Source organism: Melanostigma gelatinosum (genome assembly GCF_949748355.1).
Source record: "Melanostigma gelatinosum genome assembly, chromosome: 5".
NCBI classification, from domain to species: Eukaryota; Metazoa; Chordata; class Actinopteri; order Perciformes; family Zoarcidae; genus Melanostigma; species Melanostigma gelatinosum.
The window spans coordinates 15,656,547-15,669,039 of NC_136638.1; the positions used below are offsets into that span (position 1 = coordinate 15,656,547).

The following is a 12,493-nucleotide window of genomic DNA, read 5'->3' on the forward strand; positions in this document are numbered from 1 at the left end:
ACATGTTTGTCAATACCAGTGCGCCCTATGGAAGCAATGAGAGGCAACTTCCTATTCATATTCATTATATACCAAGCTGAATAAGCCGAATGTACCTATCATACTGTAACTATAGCAATAAGCGACAATTAGACACAAAATAAAGATTTAAAGATTATATATAGTTAAATTGTGTTACGCGCTGCCTAAATTAGTCTCCTCAGCAGAAAGTTCATCGGCCGCCTTCAGTTTCTCATCGACACCATGAGACCAAACAGTAGATCTAGTTGTGAAAGGCTTCGTGGAAACAAGTGGGTGTATTTTTTAAGTAAGCCCATCACAAGTTATGCTGTGATTGCCCCAAGGGTGTTAGAATATGGGTAGGCTGGTGCTGTTGTAGCTGTTCTTAATGGTGGAATACTACAAATACATTTTCCTTCTGAAGGAGGAAGTTATGAAACATTTAAAAGTGAGGAGAAGAGTGTGCTGTGATTTCAAAACCATGAAGCACGTCTTTGTTTAAAAGGCAGAGCTGGGTTTTGTGAGTAGCTCTAGATATAATTTCTAAGTCCAGTTGGGCGTTTTCAGACTGAGAGGTTTTCTGTATACAAACATCAGAATGAGATAGAAGGTGGATAATTGGATCAGTATCTCACCCCCAGTAGGTCCATGTCTGTTACCGTCTTCAAGAGCACATAATTATTATTAATTAACAGGTTTTGCATTTCAGTTAGTATTTTCAGCCAAAGGGAAACTGAGAGGGGGGGGATCATATTTGACCATCTGCCATCAGTAGACAGGGATGAAGCATGTTTGTCTAAGGGGGTCTGAACTGTTGGTTTTTCACCATTCCAGGACATTGTGCTGACTCTGAAGGATAAACTGTCCATCCGGGCCATTGAGTACTTTGCCCTGGTGCTAGAGCAACAGTACAGCATCACTAAACTGCTGCTGCTGCACGAAGACGAGTTCATACAGAAGGTAATGGAAACAATGGATGCACAAATCCACACACAAACATGCTGTAGTTGTGGATGGCTTTTCATATTAGTTTTAATTTACCTCTGTTTTTTTTTGTCTTCACCAGGTGGTGCAGAAAAAAGACTCCCATGACTACAGATGTTTGTTCAGGGTGTGTTTCGTCCCGAGAGACCCCATGGACCTGCTGCAGGATGACCCCTCTACCTTTGAGTACCTCTTTTTACAGGTCAGAGAAGATAATTCTCTCATCTACAGTACAACGTTCTATCCTTTTCTGTCCATTTTGGAGACTTTGTGTTGTTCAACGTCATTCAGAAGACAAATTTCTCCTTTCTTACATGTGGAAACCAAGTCGAAATGTTCAATTAAAAACAAAAAACAGTTCTGTACCCACTTGCCAAATGAAGCTGTATATCCGATATTTACACTTGCACACACGTAGGCGCAGATCTAGTGTGCTCTAAACCTGATATAAAACATTACAAAAATAGAGCCAGAATCAAAGTTGAGAAGATGTTTGAAGTTGAACAATATAACACAGTCTGTTACTGTGGCCTTGTACATTTTTTGAGTTGGAAAAAACTCCTGCATACAGTTAGGTACGTGCTGTCATGTACTGTAGCTCAACTTTGAGACTATATTTCAATCCTGGATGAAAAGCCTCAAAGCCATAGTTTGTCTTTGGATAATTTGTGTTGCAAAATAAAGCATTGGGAGTGCTACTTATGTCATGTTGATGTATTGTTCTAGAGCAGGGATTCCCAAAGTGGGGTGCGCGCACCCCTGGGGGTGCGCGAGCTGCCTCTAGGGGGTGCGCGAGAGGAAAAGTGTAATGGCGGTCTGATGGTGTAATAATATTAAATATTTAAAAAAAATGTAATTTTAATTTAAAAGCTGTCAGGTGGGACATCTGAAGCTATCAGTCGTAAAAGAGGAGAGGGACAGAGAGAGAGAGAGGAATCGGAGGCGAGGGGAACGGAGAGGTGCAGCACAGACAAATCGGGAGCACATCGGCCCATCGCGGAGTCAAGGTGAAAAAAGAGGAAACGAGAGTGAGCATCAGACTGGGAAAAAAAGAGGGAATATGATGAAAAGTATGTGTGTCTGGGCTTCACTTGGATTGGCAACGCAGATTCCCCAAAGCCACAGTGCGTGGTGTGCAGTGAGGTTCTGGCTAACAGTCTGAAGCTCTTATTTACGTCGCCACCTGAACACCAAGCATGCCAGTGCAAGTCAAAAGCCCCTTACATTGTTTATATCGAAATTGGAGGAGTTACAAAACAGCCAAAAACAACTGGAGTCTCATTCATGTGTTGGTCTATAAATGACGCACTACGGGCTTCATATCTGGTTACAGAATAGCGAGAAAGGGGCTACCGCACACAATCGCCGAAGACGTGAGCTTGCCAGCTGCCAGAGAGATGGTGGAATGTATGATTGGGGAGAAAGAAGCAAAAAAGTTGGACATGATCCCGGTGTCCAACAACACTGTGTCGCGCCGCATCGATGCTTTGTCCGAAGACATCCTGGCTACATTAGTCGCTCATTAATTGTAAATTAAATGTGATAATCTGCCTCTGAGCCTGTGCGTGTGTGCTCGCGATCCGCATTGCTCTTTAAAAGTGACGCCTTGTGTCACTGAAAGTTATTGAAACTTTGTTGCAGTGTGTCAGGGCGTTTTCACACCTTCAGTTCGTTTGCTTTGTTGCAGTTGCTCCTTTGTTCGGTTTGTGTTCACACTGCAACATTTAACAGCGGACTAAATCTTGTAAACAAATGCCACGCGCGAGCAAACTGTTCTCTCATTGGTCCGATTCTTATGCGGCTATGAAGGCTTAAAAGGCTCTGTTGCTTCTTTTTTTTTTTTTTTTTAAGGGGGGGGGGGGGGTGCGCGAACCCGGTCGGGATGTAGAAGGGGGTGCGCGGCCTAAAAAGTTTGGGAACCGCTGTTCTAGAGGAGTCTTTGCCTCATGCTACATTTGCTTTTGCTGTATGAGACACACTTAGGGTGTCCCAGTGTTAGTTTACTTTGAAAGATGCTCACGAGCTGTTTCATTTTGCAATGTCTGACTTGAAGTGTATGCTGGTATATCACACATGTCAATATGAAAATATGATGCTTTTCAGTCGTACATTGGTATGTTTACTGTAATGTACATGTGCATTTGTAATGTCTGTGTTTCCAGAGTGTTGGGGACGTGCTGCTCGAGCGTTTTGCAGTAGAGATGAAGTGTAACACTGCACTCCGCTTGGCTGTCCTGCACATGCATGAGAGGCTAGATAGTTGTGGACAGCCCAGGGCCTCTATCAAGAGTATTACGTGAGTCATATGTGTATGTGTGCATGTCTCTTCAGAGTCACAGCAGAGGGACAGTACGATCTTGACTCTGGTGCGACTCATTATAGATTTTTTATCTCAGGCTTAGATCTTGTTTTGTTACTGCAATCATTGTCATTTGTGTGGGATAAGAGTGCACTCTAAATGCCTAATCCATTAATGTGATTAATGTGATAAATGCTTTGCATGGGTGCACAAGGGTTTGCACATTTGCCCTATTTCCAGCGTGTGGATCAAAAATGTCTTTTGGGTTTTTCAATTTTCCCTCTTTCTGTCTCTCTCTTTCACACTTGAAAGCTATAAATGCACACACGTAGGCGCAGATCTATTTTCCAAAAGACCACTTCACTGACTCATAGACTAATATGATTATATAACTCATTGCAGTCATAAATACTCTGTGTTTCACAGGCGCAGGCTTTTTTCACCTCGAATTAGACTGAGGATGCAGTCACGGTTACAGATGTTGCTGCTTAGTAACATCTTGTGGCAGCTGTGAGGAAAACAAATATCAGCTGATATTTCTACTGCACAAAACTCAACAAATCTCAGTTTGCTTTATTTTTTATTTTTCAGTAAAGTCTGTATTTTATTTTAATCCAGTGTTTGCTATGAGGCTATCATTAGCTATGTCATACCGCATGTTTCTTACCTGTCCTACAAGTCTACATTTGCTTTTGCTTTTTCAAATGCTGTACCAATATTTACTAAGAAACTCAATCAAGGGATTTGTGCATGTGGGGTACTATAGTTCAGTTTCACTTTCAATTTTATGAGGCGTTGAGGCGTTGAGTTCTTCATTATGGGTGTGATTTCCATTCCTCTGTGTGTGTGTGTGTGTGTGTGTGTGTGGTGATGACAGGAGGGAGTTTGGCATGGACAGCTTCATCTCTCCCACACTGCTGAGCAACATGAGGGAAAAGGACCTGAGGAAAGCCATCAGCTACCACCTCAAAAAGATCCAGGCTCTGCTAGAGCCACGCCAGAAGGTAGATACAGACTGATGGATGAGTGGGTGAACACATTGGGAGACGTGAAGGGATAGATGGTGACAGTTTAGTCGTGGCTTCGGGGTACTTTTTAGTTGACAGTGTTCTTCCTGAGGTTTAAAGTGGTAGTTAAGTGTTGGGAGCAGGTTGGGAGGAAGAGAGATTTTGGTTGGAGGATAATTAAAAAGGAATAGTAGGTCTGGGGCTTAGGTAATGCTGCTGGGAAAATACATGGAGAATATTTCTCTGTCGAAAATAGTTTTGGTCAGTGAGTCAACCATAACATCCTTCTGGTTTTCCTTTAATTCTATCTCCTTGCTGTCCGCCTCACTCATATTCTTCGCTCTTCTTCTTTGTCTATTGCTCTGTTTTAGGTCATCTCTTCAAGTCAGGCTCGGTTGGCCTACCTCACTCAGCTGGGAGAACTCATCTCATATGGGGGACGTTCCTACACAGCTACGATGATGGTAAGGGCTAAGAGCCTGATATCCCCTGGTGGGTCTGTTTGTGAAGGAATGAAATATGTAACAACGTCAGAATTCAGTCTTGCATCTATTACATGTCACCATTCAAAATGCTCGACATATCTTCCATATCGAAACACATTTGCACCCCTCCCTTTTTCTGCTCATTTTGTTTCATTATGTAACTCTAGTCGCTCTTATTCACACTCAGCTTCAGGACAGGGAGGTGTTGGTCAGCCTGCTGGTGGGAGCCAAATATGGGATGAGTCAGGTCATCAACCACAAGCTCAATATGATCTCTACACTGGTTGAGTTCAGCAGCATCAGCCGAGTGGAGCTGCTCTCTGAGTCGGAAAAAGTCAGCGTACTGCGCATCTCACTGCACGACATGAAGGTAAGGAAGACATTGACACTGATAGTAGACTCTATTATTTATAAACATGTAGGATCCATACACTGGCACAGATTTTGTTTAAGAGGATATTCACTCGCCACACCATATTCACACCAAAGCTCATGCTTGAGTAAATATAGGTCAAGTATTTCTCCTCCAATACACAAACAGTATACAGCCTAAGGAGGTGTGTGGTAGCCATATAAAGCTAATTCATTGGACTCAAAGATGACTCTCTCTCCCTCTTCCCCCTCCTTTGCCTTTTCTCCTTTACCCTTTGGCCTTAATCACTTTACCTTATCTTCTGCAATGCCCTATCCCCCCCTTGCAGCCATTTGCCTTACTGATGGACTCTCTGGCAGCCAAAGACTTAGGGTGTCAGCTGGGAGGCTACTGCAAACTCCTTGTGGATCCAAGTGTCAATGTCTTCCGTCTGGGGCGCCCAAAAGTGAGGGTGCACCGGATTCCTGCTGAAGAAGGTGTGTGTGGGAGGTTCGCCGTAATAGAGGGCGTGTGCTATGAATCCCTATCAAGTGAGCAAAAACAGTTTCACTTAAAATAATGACTTTCTGGCTTTGGCCATTTGATAGATATTTTTCACATCACATACTGATGTATCTCACCAGCCAGTATGGGTACTGTTAGAAAAGCCAGTCAGTCAATATTATCATATTTTAAATCATATCCTGCTATACTAATTTATTAACCTCTTGTTTCTGTATTATTGTTATTAGGTTATGTGTCTCGCTGCTGCAGTGACTCAGATGACTCAACAGATGAGGATGACCCGATGGATTCTCAGAATTACAAACGCCAAGACCCAGCAAGCCAGGACTGGGAAGAAAGGAGGAGAGCGGAGGAAGAGAAGAGGAGAGAGGAGGAAAGGAAAGAGAAAGAGGAGCACAACGGCAAACAGGAAGTGAAGATAATAGTGACAACAGAAGGTACAGAAAATGAGGGTGAAGAGGAAGGAGGAGCAACAGGAAGTGGTCTTCGTAAATTTAGTATTATGGATGAAGAAATTAACCTGGAGAGTACCTGGTACCACACGGACCCACGGGTCACCAGCAGCTTCTCCAGCTTGTCCAGTGGCTCCTTGAGTGCTGCCCTGGAGGAGAGCAGTGCCGCAGCCAAAGCCCCATCTCGTCTGGATGCGCTGCGTGGACCATGCACAAGCGAGGATCTACCAGGCTTGGATGTTCACCAACCCTACCTCCTGGAGCCCAAACGCCACCAAGGGCCCTTGCGACCCACCAACCTCAATTACCGTGGCAATGATAACTCTTGCCTTTGCTTTGCTGAGCTCTCCAAGGCTGATTTCCTCCCGAGCCCTCCTGAGGCTACTAGTGACGATGATAATGACGATGATGAGGAAGAAGAGCCAGTAGTGGTGGGACTCAGACGCATTTCTAAGATACCCAGTTCAAGGGATTTGAGAATGATTGACAGCATACCCTTTCAAAGATCACCCATTAGAAGAAAGAAAAAGGTCCCTCCCAAAGTCCCAGTGAGGACTAGTTCAATTCCTGTGGATAAAGCAGAACAGGCTGAGCAGCGCCTCTCCAAGGACGAAGAGGGTCTATTTCTAACACCTTCACCCAATCCCAAACCAGGTCTTTTGGTCAAAGGCACTGCCTCAGAGTCTGAAGATGAGTTTTTTGATGCACAGGAGAGATTTACTCCTCCAGTTCCTGATCTATCAGGTTTGTTTACAACACATTTGTTATGACTTTGCAGATGAATAAGACAATTTGTCCTTACCACATTTTTGTGAAGTTCCTTGTCAGTGGTGATATGTTTGGTTTTATTTATGTCATCGAAACGTGTGACAACACTGAGACACTAAATTTGTGTAAATCCGCTGATACCTTTCTCTTTCTGTCTTTACCCTTTTGATTTGTTTCTCTCTCACAGACGCTGAGCTTGCTGACCAGCGGAATGCTAATCGGTTAAGTGGAGGCTGGAATGGTCCTTCAGCTGTCCTGGGGAAAGAGCCATCCTCCCCCCTTGCCAATAAAGCCAAATCCTTTAAAATCAAAAGAGAAGTGGAGACGCTTAAAGGCCCCACAAATCAATTTACCAACCAACAGACCAGTTTACCAGAGCCATCTCAGAAACCTCAAGTTAAGGTCAAACCGTTATTAGCACCTAAGCCTCAACTGCCTCCCAAACCTAAGATCATTCCCCCCAAATCCCCCCAGCATGGAAGATCTTATGCCCACTGCAATGGGGATGCCTCTGGACGTCTTTCCTCTGAACTTCTGGAAATGGAGCCAGACACCATGGAGTTCAAGTCTGTCACATATGGGGCAGGTGGACTGCCTCTGTCATCACCCCTGATCAGAGCAGTGCGGTGCAGCAAGCAACCGCTACCCATTACAACCCCACAAACTGAGGAAAAGATGAAGAAGAAGCAAGAAAACAGCCCAAAAAAGAATAAAGATCTGACGCATGAGAATGGAGCACGTGTTGTTTCTAATGACAAAGCATACATTCCCGATGAAAAGGAAAGTCCTAGAGTTGAGAGAAAAAGCAATGGGACTGCTCTACTCACAAGAAAGCCACCAAACCTACCACTTATCCCTCTCTCTAATTCAGGTACAAAGTTAGCCATTCCCCCTCCAGTACCCCCCAAACCCACTTCTCCCACCAATTTACACCCCTTATCACTACCTGCTAGCTCTCCTACCTCCCCAAGTGATCCAAGCAAAGGGATCTTCATGGATGGTATCAGTACGCCAAATGGAATCCACCCTTGGAGCAGCCGCAATGGCAGCGTCCAGTCAGGATCCAGGAGGGTCTCTCTGAGTCATGAAAGCCTTTCGCCCAAAAATGCAGATGCTCCTCTCACCCTTACCACCTCCCTCACTTCAACCAACTCCAAAGGTGTTGCGGGACTTGAAAGCAGAGAGCCTGGAAGATCTGGATCAGGATCGGACCTGAGGACCAGCTCCTCCAGCCTGGGAGGTAGACTGCCAGCTTCTGCCCTGAGAGGGAAGATCCAGGCTCTGCCTTGGTACATGACACGTTCCCAGGAGATTTTGGGAACTCTGGACTATCCCTCAACTAGCTCCATCAATGGAGACACATCTGGATTTGGCTCTGGCTTGTCTGTAGCCAGTGGTCTATCAGACTTTAACAAAACCCCTGTTAAGGAAAAAGAGACTGTGATCTTAAAATCAGGAGGGAAAGAGAACATTTTAGAGGATGGAGCTGAGGTGGTCATAGCCACCATCAAAGAAGCCCAGGATGTGACATCACATATCAAAAAGGGCAATGGGACAAACGGCTCCCACCCTAATCTGACTTTTAAAGAGAATAGTGCACACAGTGGCAGTGTTTCATCGGAGCAGCCTCAGTCGCGGCCCCATTCAGCAGTGGGGTTGGGAGGTGTGTCCAGCATGCAAATTGGAGGTGACTCACCAACCTCCTCAGTCGCTGACACTACTCCTCCACAACAGCACCGGGAGGCTTGTGGCTGCCGCACCGTTTACGCCAACTGTTTCAGTGGAGACACTGAGGATGGCATAAGCTTTGATGAGGAGCTCACCATTTATGAGTTCTCCCGCCGCACACGCCCCAAACCTGCCCGACCTGCACCTGTCTCTTCTCCTATAACACCTTCTCCTTCTCCAAAGCCCAATATTCTGTCACTGCTGAGGGACAACCCCCGTCCACTTTCTACTTTCTCCACTGCATCCTCTGAACTTAGTCCCGTGGTTTCACGTCCGGTTTCACCCACACACTCATTTGGTGGTCCTCTTCGTACGCTTAGCAACAGGAACTATGGTGGGCTTAAGGGAGGTTTTGTCTCCCTACGTCAAGATATAGACCAACTTATGCTGGTCTTAGAAAGGGGATCACTTGAGCAAACTCAACAAAAATCATGTCAAGACTCAAAACAGGATATCACAGGTATGAAAGTGGGGCCTGACCTAAATCACAATGGAACTGAAGGCAATACTACCCCAGCACCGGACCCAAATTGTACTGGGACAGGCACCGCCGCCATGACAGAGGCCGAAAGAAGTCTTCTCCAGGCAGAGGCTCGCCGATTGGCAACTGGGTGTCAGCGGGCCACACGTGTAGGCTGGGCTCCTGATGAAGCCCTACGCTCTTTATGTAACAGCTTCAGTGCCCTGGTTCAGTTGTCTGCAGCCTGCCTGCGAACAAATCCCTGTCCTGGTTGTGAAATCTGCCATAATGCGAGTCTGGTCCACGGTGATGAGGACGATGACAGCCAGGAGGCCATGGACAAGCTGAAGGAGATAGTGGGTCTGTACCGAGAGTTTGTTGGGGCTGTTGAGACAGCTGGAACGGGTGTCGGGGTTGGGGGTAAAAGTGTGGGCCTCACTGGGTCTGGACAGGGTCAGGGGGAGAGTGAAGGGGTCAGGCTTCTCGCCAAACGCTGCACTGTGCTCATCTCGTCCGTTTTCGCACTCACACAGCTCTTTCGGACACGCACACCAGACACCGCAGACACGCCTGGCCACGTACCTCTCAACTTTTGACCTGTGAACTTTACCCACTAATAACCCACTGACTCTAGAGGTGAAACGAGAGGAAACAGCACAGTGCGATCTGGTGTGTAACCCGTGTTCTTGTAGTGCCATGCACACCACTGCACACAAACTTTAACCCACATTGCATATACCCACATGGAAAAAACATACACCAAACAAACCCTAAATGAAAAGAGGAACTTCATTGCTTGGCCTCTTCGTGGACGCATATGGACTATGCATTTGTAGATATGAATTTTATAATTATCTTATAATTCTCTTATTTTATGATACAATACGTGTATGTATGTAAGGATGGATTACCCATGTATGTATTTATGTATTTATTTTTACAATATTTGCACCACAGTCTTTGATGTGCAGGTCTCTGGTGGGGAAAAAAAACTATGGATGTCACTGGAATTCTTATTTTTCCTTCTCTTTGAGACAGTATTATGTTATCTATTGCTGCTTTAAAAAAATTCTCAACTCCACAAGGTGTAATCTGTAAATTGTCATTTTTCAAGTTTAGTATAACAGTACGTTTTACTGACAAAATACAGAAACTATACTTCATCACACTTACAAAGTACAGTTATTAACTGATTTGTTTTATATGTGCACCTTTTTAAGGATTTAGTTTTTCAAAATTACAGTTACATATAAATGGGGAACAAACTGATACCATTACAAAGCAGGGAGAGCACTTTCGACTGTTACAGATTGCACCTCTCTATGAGACACATACCCTTGTGTAAAGTGTTTTTTCTACCCTTTCCCCAGTGCTGACTGACTCTAAGTAAATGCCTCTTGGAAATACTCCCATTACCCACAAATGTATGCAGTAATACAACATTAATCTAGTTTTCATCCTCAGTACAATACATATATATTTTCTGGGAATGTGTGGATGAGGCCCAGGAAGCAAAACAGGGGACCTTATTTATGTTGTTGAAGAAAAGGTTTTTGACTCGGCACAAGGGTGACTGTTAGACTATGTCTACGTGTAGCAAAGATCCAAAGTATTGAAACACTGAGCCACAACTGTTCCCCACTATGGTTTCTCTCTTTGGCCGCACCACATGAAAAATATCACACTGACACTGCTGTGTGCTGGGGTCAGAACTGTAGATATACATTTCTATCTTTGTGTCATAGTCTGTCTTGACCTTAGTTTATGGCTATGCAAACATAAACTCATGCCCCACATACTGTATCCTTGTTTTTGTGCTAACATTAAAAACAACAACAGCTGCATTATGTTTGTCTGAATATAATGGGTGCTTTCTTTATTTGGAATGTTGGCTTCTGTCTTGTTTCGGGAAAATTTACTGCATTATGTATTACAACATTGTGCAAAGTTGCATGGCATTAGCATTTGTCAATATAAAGACTCCTGTCGATACTGATGTTTGTGAATTGTCAGTAAAAGGATTACATTGCTCGATCAGAATGCTGAGCTTAAACAGCTCGTCCACGTCACACGATGCCAACTCATTTGATGAGCCATCCGCTTTGAAGGATTTGCTTGAGCCACCTATGACAACAAGAGGGTAATTACTTGCTTATACAAATATGATAAGGGGATTAGCCAAAATCAAGACTGCTTAAGTGTTTAGAGAGAGCCGGTGAGGACGTAGGTAGTATATTTAATCTTCCAACTAGATGACACAGAATTGTGTCAAGGTGGCTATGCTTAAAAAGTAAGAACGCAGGTCTCTTGTGGGGGATTTCAGAGCTTCCAATTCCTATGGAGGTCTACTAGCAGGGTCCATCATAGCACTAACATGAAGACGTACTGTATGAGCATCTCTAGTTGTTCATCAAGCAGGCTCCAACAGTGAAGAGTGCCTGTGTCACCTGTGTGTTTTGTTTCTGTATGGTAAAACTGTATCAACAGCATTTAATTTTCAGAGGACATTGTGTTTCTACATGAGCAGTCACTTTTCCGTACACACGTACAATGAAGTCGATGTACCAAGAAATGTATTGTTTGGTAATAAATTACACATTGACCTGAACAATGTTGAATGTCTTGGTGTTTAGGTTTTGTCTATAGGCCAGTTATCAACAAAATTCAATGGAACAACTTCCAGTTCATGCAAGCTCCCTGCCTAAGTATTGAGTCTACAAATCATTTCAGAAGACATTCAATTTACCATTCTAGCATTGAACACCGAGCTGAATATTTCAACAACAGCAGACAGAATGAAGTTATACAATGGCAGTCTGAACAGCTCTCTATTTATACCAACACTGCACAACTAATACTGTCAGAGGATTACTTCGGGATTCATTTCCCAGTATTGAGTTGGTATACTTCCATGAAGGCAGTATTTATCTGTGCATGTAGCACTGGAGGCTGCTTTCTCTCTTTTGGTGCTGAGAATGCATCCAAAATATTCAGATAGCCAGCTGAGATAGAGAGTAACATCTCCCCTCCCATTGTTAAAATGCATTCCTAAATAATGCTCAATGAATGATGAATTTAAGATTTTCTAATCTAAGATTATAGTCAGACAGACACGTGTTAGGGTGAAAGAGTTGAGAGGCTTTGTAGCCACAGTAGCTCAACCCTCCCTGATCCAAAGTCCCCATGTCAGATTGCCCTTAATCTGATCACTATCTGCAGTCTGACTTCTTGACACGGTAATCTAGAAAGTCATACATGTAAAAAAAAAGAAAAAACAGTCTAAGAGGCTGCGAAGAAACAATAGTAAACATGCAAACGTATCAAACTTAGCATACATTCCTCGTCAGCCTGTCCAAATAAATTGGGCAAAGAAAGCTTTAACCACATTAAACTTAGCTTTATTAAATGTCAGGTCTCTGTCAGGAAAAACATT

General features: G+C 44.0%; 1 protein-coding gene across 1 annotated transcript in view; it reads left to right on the plus strand.

The window, feature by feature from the left end:
• frmpd1b (FERM and PDZ domain containing 1b) overlaps positions 1–11,657 on the plus strand; it is a gene marked incomplete at its 5' end in the record, with an annotated part of 16,719 nt that extends 5,062 nt beyond the window's left edge. Inside the window, 9 exons of the mRNA XM_079268279.1 lie at positions 835–960; positions 1,067–1,186; positions 3,147–3,280; positions 4,161–4,287; positions 4,662–4,754; positions 4,963–5,145; positions 5,477–5,678; positions 5,880–6,848; positions 7,060–11,657. Coding sequence (XP_079124405.1) covers positions 835–960; positions 1,067–1,186; positions 3,147–3,280; positions 4,161–4,287; positions 4,662–4,754; positions 4,963–5,145; positions 5,477–5,678; positions 5,880–6,848; positions 7,060–9,656 — 4,551 coding nt within the window. The 3' untranslated portion in view covers positions 9,657–11,657. The remainder of the gene's footprint in view (positions 1–834; positions 961–1,066; positions 1,187–3,146; positions 3,281–4,160; positions 4,288–4,661; positions 4,755–4,962; positions 5,146–5,476; positions 5,679–5,879; positions 6,849–7,059) is intronic.
• Positions 11,658–12,493: the final 836 nt, after the last annotated feature.